The 11,591-nt window shown below is 46.5% G+C and overlaps 1 protein-coding gene and 1 long non-coding RNA gene across 6 annotated transcripts in view; one reads left to right on the top strand and one right to left on the bottom strand.

Annotated features, from left to right (window-relative positions):
• Nucleotides 1–11,591, bottom strand: part of LOC128422761 (uncharacterized) — a 217,364-nt gene that overhangs the window by 15,095 nt on the left and 190,678 nt on the right. The window lies entirely within an intron of this gene.
• PFKFB3 (6-phosphofructo-2-kinase/fructose-2,6-biphosphatase 3) overlaps nt 6,389–11,591 on the top strand; it is a 68,775-nt gene continuing 63,572 nt past the window's right edge. Inside the window, exon 1 of the mRNA XM_053407186.1 lies at nt 6,389–6,539. Coding sequence (XP_053263161.1) covers nt 6,524–6,539 — 16 coding nt within the window. The 5' untranslated portion in view covers nt 6,389–6,523. The remainder of the gene's footprint in view (nt 6,540–11,591) is intronic.

Below are 11,591 nucleotides of genomic sequence, written 5' to 3'. Positions count from 1 at the left end.
CTCTAAGGAGATGGAGTCTCTGTTGGGCTTTCTTAACCACCTGGGTTGTATTTATTTTCCACCTTTGAGATATTTGAAGATAGCTATCATATCTCCTAAGGTGGGTTAAAGCCTCAGCGCCTAGGACTTGCCGATCGAAAGGTCGGCGGTTCGAATCCCCGCGGCGGGGTGCACTCCCGTTGCTCGGTCCCAGCGCCTGCCAACCTAGCAGTTCGAAAGCACCCCCGGGTGCAAGTAGATAAATAGGGACCGCTTACTAGCGGGAAGGTAAACGGCGTTCCGTGTGCTGCGCTGGCTCGCCAGATGCAGCTTGTCACGCTGGCCACGTGACCCGGAAGTGTCTGCGGACAGCGCTCGCCCCCCGGCCTATAGAGTGAGATGGGCAAGACTGGCCCGTATGGGCAGGGGTACCTTTACCTTTACCTTTGTCATATCTCCTGTTGCCTCCTCTTTTCCAGGCTAAACATACCCAGCTCTTTCAACCGTTTCTCATAAGTTCGGGTTTCCAGACCCTTGATCATCTTGGTTACCCTCCTCTGCACACATTCCAGCTTGTCAATATCCTTCTTAAATTGTGATGTCCAGAACTGGACACAGTACTCCAGGTGTGGTCTGGTCAAGGGAGAATAGAGTGGGACTATTACTTCTCTTGGGCGCGGGTGGCGCTGTGGGTTAAACCACAGAACCTAGGACTTGCCGATCAGAAGGTCGGCGGTTCGAATCCCCGCGACGGGGTGAGCTCCCGTTGGTCGGTCCCTTCTGCTAACCTAGCAGTACGAAAGCACATCAAAGTGCAAGTAGATAAATAGGTACCACTCCGGTGGGAAGGTAAATGGCGTTTCCGTGCGCTGCTCTGGTTTGCCAGAAGCGGCTTAGTCATGCTGACCACATGACCTGGAAGCTGTACACTGGCTCCCTCGGCCAATAAAGTGAGATGAGTGCCACAACCCCAGAGTCAGCCACGACTGGACCTAATGGTCAGGGGTCCCTTTACCTATTACTTCCCTTGGCATACTTCCCTGCTGACATAAGGCTAGTACACCATTGGTTCATCTATTTTCCTTAGCCCCAAGTGAGCTGATATGTGTCCGTGCTCCCCTGAGAAAGGCAGTTCTGCATTGTGCTTTGGAGCAAAGATTCTGGAAACTGGAGGGTCTTTTCCCCCCTACCCACACTCATATCCCAGGACAGTGACAAATTTCCTTCTTAGCTATGATCTCATGTGCCTTCTGCTTGCCATGCCCAGTTGAAGAGTTCCAGTATTCCTCCAGCCTCTTCCTCTCCTCCACGGCTTCCTAATCACTTTAGAAGCCAAGATTGCATTATGATCTTCCCAGAAGAGAATACAGTGATAATAATAAAATCCCATAAGGAAATTAAAATGCACTCTCACTAATGAATTAGGAAAGTGAGATGACGGCAGCTTTGCGTTCAGAGCCAGAAATCTGCCTGCATTTTTATTGGAAGCCAATTAAATAAATTGTCCGGGTCTGCAATAGTAAGGATTCCTTGAATTGTGAGTATTTGGAGAGATTTATACAGATGCAATAGGCAGCCTTATAACCAAATGTACCAAACCTGCTGTTCTCCAGGTATTTTGAACCACAACTCATTCATCCCACCTGGCATGGCTGGAGGGCACTAGCTGAAGGCTGTACTATATATATATATATATATATATATATATATATTATTTTAAAAATGTGATCCATTGTTTTGTCCCCAAAAAACCCATTTTAACGATACAGGTAGGTAGCCGTGTTGGTCTGTCGTAGTCAAAACACGAAAACTCATACCAAGAACAAACTTAGTTGGTCTCTAAGGTGCTACTGGAAGGATTTTTTTTAAATTTTGTTTCCATTTAACGAATTAGCAGAAATGAAGCTAACTGAGCACATTTGCTTACATTTTACGTAGTTTTCCCTGTTTCAGGGACAAAAGGCCATGCCGGGTACTGAGGAACATTTTCTGACTTTACAGAAGGTTACCTTGTGCTTCCTACATAATGTTGATAATATCTGAACCTGGAAGACCATGTGGGAAGGGCCAGCAACGTGGTTACTTAACTGCACCAGAGTTCACCCCCTGGGATAAGAAAGGCACATTCCGTGCAGAAGCACTTGTGTGCAGAGGGTTGGCAAACAGCTCTTTGGATGGGGTGGTGCGTGCACAATAAAGTCCAGCTTCTGCGATGTTTCCTTTTGCTTTTACAATATCTCTCCTAGGGAATCAGAACTAGAGTTGGAAGGGACCCAGAGGATCATCTAGTCCAATTTGAGAATTCCTAGAGAACAGGCGAAGTCCCGGCAGACTGGAGGAGGGCAAATGTTGTCCCTATTTTCAAAAAGGGGAAAAGAGAGGACCCAAATAATTACCGCCCAGTCAGTCTGACATCAATACCAGGGAAGATTCTGGAGCAGATCATTAAGCAAACAGTCTGTGAGCACCTGGAAAGGAATGCTGTGATCACCAATAGTCAGCATGGATTTCTGAAAAATAAGTCATGTCAGACTAACCTGATCTCGTTTTTTGACAGAATTACAAGCCTGGTAGATGAAGGGAACGCAGTGGATGTAGCCTACCTTGATTTCAGCAAGGCATTTGACAAGGTGCCCCATGATATTCTTGTAAAGAAGCTGGTAAAATGCGGTCTTGACTATGCTACCACTCAGTGGATTTGTAACTGGCTGACTGACCGAACCCAAAGGGTGCTCATCAATGGTTCCTCTTCATCCTGGAGAAGAGTGACTAGTGGGGTGCCACAGGGTTCTGTCTTGGGCCCGGTCTTATTCAACATCTTTATCAACGACTTGGATGATGGACTCAAGGGCATCCTGATCAAATTTGCAGATGACACCAAACTGGGAGGGGTGGCTAACACCCCAGAGGACAGGAACACACTTCAAAACGACCTTGACAGATTAGAGAACTGGGCCAAAACAAACAAGATGAATTTTAACAGGGAGAAATGTAAAGTATTGCACTTGGGCAAAAAAAATGAGAGGCACAAATACAAGATGGGTGACACCTGGCTTGAGAGCACTACATGTGAAAAGGATCTAGGAGTCTTGGTTGACCACAAACTTGACATGAGCCAACAGTGTGACGCGGCAGCTAAAAAAGCCAATGCAATTCTGGGCTGCATCAATAGGAGTATAGCATCTAGATCAAGGGAAGTAATAGTGCCACTGTATTCTGCTCTGGTCAGACCTCACCTGGAGTACTGTGTCCAGTTCTGGGCACCACAGTTCAAGAAGGACATTGACAAACTGGAACGTGTCCAGAGGAGGGCAACCAAAATGGTCAAAGGCCTGGAAACGATGCCTTATGAGGAACGGCTAAGGGAGCTGGGCATGTTTAGCCTGGAGAAGAGGAGGTTAAGGGGTGATATGATAGCCATGTTCAAATATATAAAAGGATGTCACATAGAGGAGGGAGAAAGGTTGTTTTCTGCTGCTCCAGAGAAGCGGACACGGAGCAATGGATCCAAACTACAAGAAAGAAGATTCCACCTAAACATTAGGAAGAACTTCCTGACAGTAAGAGCTGTTCGACAGTGGAATTTGCTGCCAAGGAGTGTGGTGGAGTCTCCTTCTTTGGAGGTCTTTAAGCAGAGGCTTGACAACCATATGTCAGGAGTGCCCTGATGGTGTTTCCTGCTTGGCAGGGGGTTGGACTCGATGGCCCTTGTGGTCTCTTCCAACTCTATGATTCTATGATTCTATGATTCTATGATTCTATGAACCCCCTGCAATGCAGGAATTGAACCCATGATCATCATCGTTTATTATTTATACCCCACCCATCTGGCTGAGTTTCCCCAGCCACTCTGGGCGGCTCCAAATCGAGTCTTAAAAACAATACAGCATTAAATATTAAAAACTTCAGATGTCTTTTAAAGATAAGATAGCTGCTTATTTTCTTCATATATGAAGGGAGGGCATTCCACAGGGCGGGTGCCACTACCGAGAAGGCCCTCTGTCTGGTTCCCTGTAACCTCACTTCTCGCAATGAGGGAACTGCCAGAAGACCCTTGACGCTGGATCTCAGTGTCTGGGCTGAACGATGGGGGTGGAGACGCTCCTTCAGGTATACAGGACCTAGACCGTTTAGGGCTTTAAAGGTCAGCACCAACTCTTTGAATTGTGCTTGGAAACGTACTGGGAGCCAATGCAGATCTCTCAGGACCAGTGTTATGTGGTCTCGGCAGCCACTCCCAGTCACTAGTCTAGCTGCCACATTCTGGGTTAATTGCAGTTTCCGGGTCACCTTCAAAGGCAGCCCGACGTAGAGCGCATTGCAGTAGTCCAAGCGGGAGATAACTAGAGCATTCACCACTCTGGCGAGACAGTCTGCAGGCAGGTAGGGTCTCAGCCTGATTAAAGAGTCTCATGCTGAGCTACAGCCTCTTTCCCCTTCTTGAACCCAAGGGATGAGAAGTGTTTTGGGGAAATACACTGGGAACAAGGGGGAAAGAAATATTGACATCGGGATCTGCTGCCCCGGTAGATCCTACCACCTGAGGTAGTTGCCTCACCTTGCCTCAAGGGTGGGCGGGAACTGGGTAAGGCTATCCAATGGTTAGTAGCCACGTTGGCTATGCCCTGCCTCCACTGTCAGATGCAGAAGGCTTCTGAATTCCAGTTGTGAGAACAGGATGCTGGACAAGACAGGCCTTTGTCCTGATCCACACTGGAAGACTCACCTTGGCTCCCAGTACGTTCCCAAGCACAATTCAATGTGTTGCTGCTGACCTTTAAGGCTCTAAAACAGTCTCAGCCCAGTACAGTGGTACCTCGGGTTACAGACGCTTCAGGTTACAGACTCTGCTAACCCAGAAATAGTACCTCGGTTAAGAACTTTACCTCAGAATGAGAACAGAAATTGTGTGGCGGTGGCGACAGTGGGAGGCCCCATTAGCTACCTCAGGTTAAGGACAGTTTCAGATTAAGAACGGACCCCCAGAACGAATTAAGTTCTTAACCCGAGGTACCACTGTATACCTGAAGGAACGTCGCCACCCCCATTGTTCTGCCCGGACACTGAGGTCCAGCTCTGTGGGCCTTTTGGCGGTTCCCTCACTGTGAGAAGCCCAGTTACAGGGAACCAGGCAGAGGGTCTTCTCAGTTGTGGCACCTGTCCTCTGGAACACCCATCAAATGTCAAGGAGTTAAAAAACTATGCAACTTTCAGAAGCCATCTGAAGGCAGCCCTGTATAGGGAAGTTTTTAATGTTTTCTTATGTTTCTGTATAAATACGCTGGAAGCCGCCCAGAGTGGCTGGGGCGACCTAGTTAGATGGATGGGGGTACAGTGGTACCTCGGGTTACAGACGCTTCAGGTTACAGGCTAACCCAGAAATAGTACCTCAGGTTAAGAACTTTGCTTCAGGATGAGAACAGAAATCGTGCTCTGGCTGCACGGCAGCAGCAGGAGGCCCCATTAGCTAAAGTGGTACCTCAGGTTAAGAACAGTTTCAGGTTAAGAAGGGACCTCCGGAACGAATTAAGTTCTTAACCCGAGGTACCACTGAATTTATTATTATTATTCAGCAGCCAGGCTCTTCTAATGCCCTTATTTTGAGTTGATTTATTATATATTTGAAATATAATATAAATGAATCCCAAAGTGGCTCACAGACAATAAATAATAATAACATGCTAGTACTTAATGGAACATCACAAATACAGCCTGAACCATGCAGAATAGTCAACAAATCACCACCGAAACAATGACAATCTATAAAACTCTGTGAACGGAGCAATAGTTGAAAAATACAGTGGTACCTCGGGTTACATATGCTTCAGGTTACAGACTCCGCTAACCCAGAAAGATTACCTCGGGTTAAGAACTTTGCTTCAGGATGAGAACAGAAATCGTGCTCCGGCGGCACGGCAGCAGCAGGAGGCCCCATTAGCTAAAGTGGTGCTTCAGGTTAAGAACAGTTTCAGGTTAAGAAGAGACCACCGGAACGAATTAAGTATTTAACCCGAGGTACCACTGTAACCCAAGCAGCAACACAAAGCAAAAGTCATTATTATTATTATTATTGTTGTTGTTGTTGTTGTTGTTGTTGTTATTATTATTATTATTATTATTTATTAGAGAACTGCCATAATCTCAAATGCTTGGGCAAATAAAATACGGTTTGGGCCTCGCTCCCTTTGCAAACGTTTACTGAGCCCATCGCTGACGCCCGGATGCTGTATCTGCGAGCTCGGAGCCAGCTTAGCATCCCAGCAAACTGCAGGGCTGGGAGGCGAAGGGTTAAGCGGCGCTCTGCGGGCTGCATCCTGCAAACCCGGCTTCCTCCTTTTGCAAATCGAAGGTGGTGACGCTGCCGAGAGGAATTGACCAAATTTGTCCGTTTCCTTCCTTATTGCACCAATTTCCAGGCAACAAGGGAGAGAGAGGCAGAGAGAGCTGGAAGCCCCGGGATAAGCGAGACCCTGCAGTTAGAGAACCAGCTGCTTTGCCCGCGCCTAACTTTCTGCAAGAGGGGGGCTAAGCATCATCTGCAGCGATGCCCTTCCGGAAAGGTAAGCGCTTTGGGGCGTTGTTCGTCCTCTCTCATCTTCAAGGCGGAGCTTCCTGGTCCAGGCCTCCGAGGAGGAGACGAGTGGGCTTGGCCGCTTTCGGTTTTGCCTTGCAGCGCTCAGAACAAGAGTCAAGGTGCTCAAGGCTCCGCTTGGCTTATCTCGCCCCGGATCGGGTGCAATTCGTACCTTGACACTCAGGTCAAGGGCTTGCATTCTCGCCCAGGTGGTTAATCCGCACCTGGGCTGCACCACGTTAGGCTCCAGGTACGGAGGGGGCGAGTGTGCCACGTGACTTGCATGGTACCCCCGTTGCAGGGAGGATTCCCTGCACGTAGAAAATTAGGACCTCAGGGATCAGCTCAAAGTATACCTTCCCTCCCTGACATGCGGGATTTCGAATGCATTTTTCATCATCTACAGTATTTCATAAAATGTGTGCCCCGTGATTCTGGGTGTGTGTGTGTTTGTGTGTGTGGAAACAACAACTTAAAGCTGCTTGCAAAAGATAACAAAGTTATGGAGGCAAAATTAACCATAATATAAAACTTAAAGACAGTTAAAACAACAGTTGACAGTTCTGTTAGTTTGATTCTGTGAAGTGGTGCATTCCAAAGTGAAGGTTTGTCACTGAAAGCTAGGTCTTTGCTGAATAAGGATTATCCCTGTTCGACTACTGGCTTTCTGTGCTTCTAATAGCTGCTTGCCGTCAATGAAGGTTTCCCCCTTTTTTAAAGAGATGATTGTGTATGGTGGATGTAGCACAACCTGTTTTTCATTCTGGATTTATGTTGTTGCGACCTCACCTGGGACCTGCAGGTGTAGGGTGGCTCATAAACTTGATAATAAATTTGCTGGTGATGGGACTGCACAACCCAGCTCTGTGTCCTGTTGTCCACATGGCATCTGAAGCGGCTCACAGCACATGCGTGTGGAGGGCATGTGGCTGCGATGCACATTGAACGGCGTGTCATGAGAACCCCTCTACTGGCTTGCAGGATGTTATCGGCTGGTGTTCCTTTTGCTGAAGCATTTTCCCAAATGAATTCGCTCCGTTTCAAAAGCCCAAGAGGGTTTTAGCCCCTGGCGCGTGATCTACGGGCCAGTTTTCCGAGTGCCATCTGACGCATACATGAGAAACTATTGCTCTTGTGTGGGGTGGGGGTACATGGTATCCCATTGAGTCCTCGTAGCCAAGAACACATTGCAAACCGCTCTTGGGGCCGTCACTTATGCTGCAACCCGGATATCCAATGAAATAAAAAAATTAAGGTCTTATATATATATATAATAAATGTTCATAAATGTACCAAGCAACACGTACATAAATATATAAACCACATGTCTGAAGCAGCACAGGAAAACAGCCCTGAAACTACCGTATTTTGACTCTCATACTGACCAAATGATTTCTCTGCAAGGTCAAGGAAAAAGGAAAAGCCTCCCCATTGTCTTTTCCTTCACAAATCCTGTCTTAAGGGTATGGCTGTGTATGAATAGGGTGAGCCTGTGACCTGGCTCAGGAACTAAGTATTTGTCACTACAAAAGACTGGCCAGGCTCCCCAGGGTATCCAATCAAGTAAGCATCAACAGGTAACAACGCACTCAGATTTCTGTTGTAGACTGCCCCTTCTGTGATGTAGGTATGATTTGTCTGGGGGGTGGTCTTGAGCTACACCCCTTCTGTGATGTAGGTATGATGTTTCTGGGGGGTGGTCTTGGACTCCAGGGTGGGCAATTTAAAATGTTTATATAAGGGTGGGCATACCTTGGTTCAGAGTCTTCCTCCTTCTCCTGCGTGTGAGGGGAGCACCCTGTTGCAACAGATCAATAAAGATCACGCTTACTAGCTGCTTTGCTTCTCAATATTCTCTGGTTGGCCTCTGTTCTTTTCTCCGACCGATGGAGAACCTGCAGAGGACTCTATAAGGGCTCTTGTGTCCCCCATAAGAGAATAAGGGCAGATTTTTGTTTATTACACCAACCAAGGCTATTCTAAAATGTTCCAGTCTAGTATGTAACCGCCAGTGGAATGTCATGGACTGGTTGGACACAGAGGAACCAACTGGGGAACCCCCAAGGCAAGAAGGCTCAGAGCCTGGGCAGTGGTGGTGGAACAATGATGAGTGCTGAATGAGAGAAGACTTGGAGGAAGAGGTGTCAAGGCTTGTTGTTGTTGTTTAGTTGATTAGTCGTGTCCGACTCTTCGTGACCCCACGGACCAGAGCACGCCAGGCACTCCTGTCTTCCACTGCCTCCCGCAGTTTGGTCAAACTCATGCTGGTAGCTTCGAGAACACTGTCCAACCATCTTGTCCTCTGTCGTCCCCTTCTCCTTGTGCCCTCCATCTTTCCCAACATCAGGGTCTTTTCCAGGGAGTCTTCTCTTCTCATGAGGTGGCCAAAGTATTGGAGCCTCAGCTTCACGATCTGTCCTTCCAGTGAGCACTCAGGGCTGATTTCCTTAAGAATGGATGGATTTGATCTTCTTGCAGTCCATGGGACTCTCAAGAGTCTCCTCCAGCACCATAATTCAAAAGTATCCATTCTTGGGTTAAGTACTTAATTCGTTCTGGAGGTCCGTTCTTAACCTGAAACTGTTCTTAACCTGAAGCACCACTTTAGCTAATGGGGCCTCCTGCTGCCACTGCGCCACCAAAGCATGATTTCTGTTCTCATCCTGAAGCAAAGTTCTTAACCCAAGGTACTATTTCTGGGTTAGCGGAGTCTGTAACCTGAAGCGTATGTAACCCGAGGTACCACTGTATATACCAACACTTTGGACTTCCTGTCTATCCCATTGTATATTCCTTTTTTACAAATGAATGTACTCTTATTATTGTACATTTCTTTACATTTTATCTAATACATTCCTATATCAAAATATACCCAGTGGCGTAGCGTGGGGGGTGCAGGGGGGGCCGGCCGTACCGGGCGCAACACCTGGGGGTTAGGGGCGCAAATCCACGGGTTAGGGGGCGCAAATTCACAGGTTAGGGGGCGCAAATTACTTGCCTTGCCCCGGGTGCTGACAACCCACACTACGCCACTGTATATACCCTTGATCTTATTTCTCAACTCAGTCTCTCTCCAACGTCAATCGAATGGTAGCATAGATAGCGAACCTTTACTGTATTTTTGAACATATATCTTATATCTGTCCCACTTTTCCATAAATTTTTGTTTTGAATTGCCTCTCAGGCTATTTGTCAACTGTGCCATTTCAGCACAATTCTTGTAGCTTGCTAGGCCAATCCATTATTGTTCCCACCAACTCTCAGTATGCCTTCTGTCAGACCTCACCTGCTGTCACCCAACCATCTCCCCACCCAACCTCTCCATTTCATACTGGGTGGGGACCTCATATACAATCTGACTTTGGCGCATGCCTCCGTGATGACACCAAGTGCGCCTGAGGCTTCTGCATGAGATGAGATTATAGGAAGGTGGGAGATTATCCTCCGAATAGAGCAGTATAGAAGGTGTAAAACTGGAATTACTCTCCCAGGGAAAGTGCAACGGACCCGAGGAATACCTGAGCTACCCCGTAGGCCTGTTTCTGTGTGCAATTCGAAGTGGGGAATGTGGAGTCACCTTTGGTGGAATGTATTTTTCCGCAACCTGAATTGTGAAAACCAGAATTTCCTCTGGGAAAAGAACAGGGCGTTTCATTTACGTAGCTGGAATTAGGAAAGTTTTTATTGTGTTTGTGTGTGTGTCTATGGCGTCAGCTTCCATATCGGTTGTGTTGGGAAAGGGGGAACTACTGCTGGAAAGTTTGAATTCCCTTTGACGGCATAATTTTTTGGGGAAAGCATATTACCTGAAGGCAAGAAGTACATGTCACGCAGTACAAGCAAGAATTGTTTAAGCTGGAGCATTGTCCGTATAGACGAAGGTCATAGAACAATAACCATGTTTAAACAACACAGAGAACAGAGGAAACTGATTATACTGTATACTTGATAAGAATGTATTTTGACTATTTGATTTGTGATAATACTGCCTCAAAATCCATAAGGAGAAAGCAGAGGTAAAATTATTGGGCAGGAAAGCCCTTCAGAAATAGTGTGCAAGAATAATAAGGCCCTGAGGGAAACAATTTTTAATTTTAAATTTTATTCCTAAGTGAGGGAGGGAGACAACGAACTTGCCAATGTTAATAGAAGTACAAATCATTAAGGTTTTTGGACTCAGGGAACTGAAATAATCTTTAAGAGGTCTGACTTCAAAAAATACTGATTTGGCTAAAAAAACTGCCGATACTTTGGGGTTGGTTCTTAGGCTGCAATCTGAACCCAGCTTTACCTGGAAGTAAGTTCCATTGACTTCAATAGGACTTACTTCTGAGTAGACATGGTTAGGATTGCACTGTTTTTGGCTAAGGCACTGAGGATGGAATATAATACAAGAGGGGAAAAACAGCTTTCACAAAAGGGGCATGGTGAGGAATAATTTTCAGACTTGGCCTCAAGGACAAAGCAGAAATACAACCCTAATAACCTAGATGACAAAGCAGAAATATAACCTGAATAACTCAAGAGCTACCAAAACAAGACATAAAACAGACGGTATTCTCCACAAAGCTCCCAGAGTAATGTAAGCAGAAAATGATTCTGATTTCAGATGCTAAGGAAGGCTTGACATTTATAGATAATCTACAAAATGACTCTGAAGAAAGAAGGAGCTCAGAAGGACGGCAAATACCCAGCATGTTTCCAGAGGGTTCAGAACCAGTCAGTCAGTCCTGCGAGACAAATTCAGGTAGCATCTAAAACCAGCCACCTGGCACACCTGCCCCACTTTAGACAACAAAACCAGCTGTTTGTGTGGGGCCCGTGTGTGTAACATTTAGTGTGTGGACTCTCAAATGCAGTGTTAGAAACTCAGATTTATATGCTAGGCGCCAAATGGCTCCTTAAACGAAGGTTGCAGTCACCAGAACGGAAAGTCTAGTTGCCATTTTGTGAAAAGTCTTATTTTTCAAATGACGGACTGACTGTGATTCCTGCTCAGTTCAACATTGGGCCAGTTCTGATGACAACCTTGAGCCAG

The sequence above is a fragment of the Podarcis raffonei genome, chromosome 10 (genome assembly GCF_027172205.1).
Source record: "Podarcis raffonei isolate rPodRaf1 chromosome 10, rPodRaf1.pri, whole genome shotgun sequence".
Taxonomy (NCBI): Eukaryota; Metazoa; Chordata; class Lepidosauria; order Squamata; family Lacertidae; genus Podarcis; species Podarcis raffonei.
Note: the sequence above shows the minus strand (reverse complement) of the source record. Positions and strands in the feature narration are given on the sequence as shown.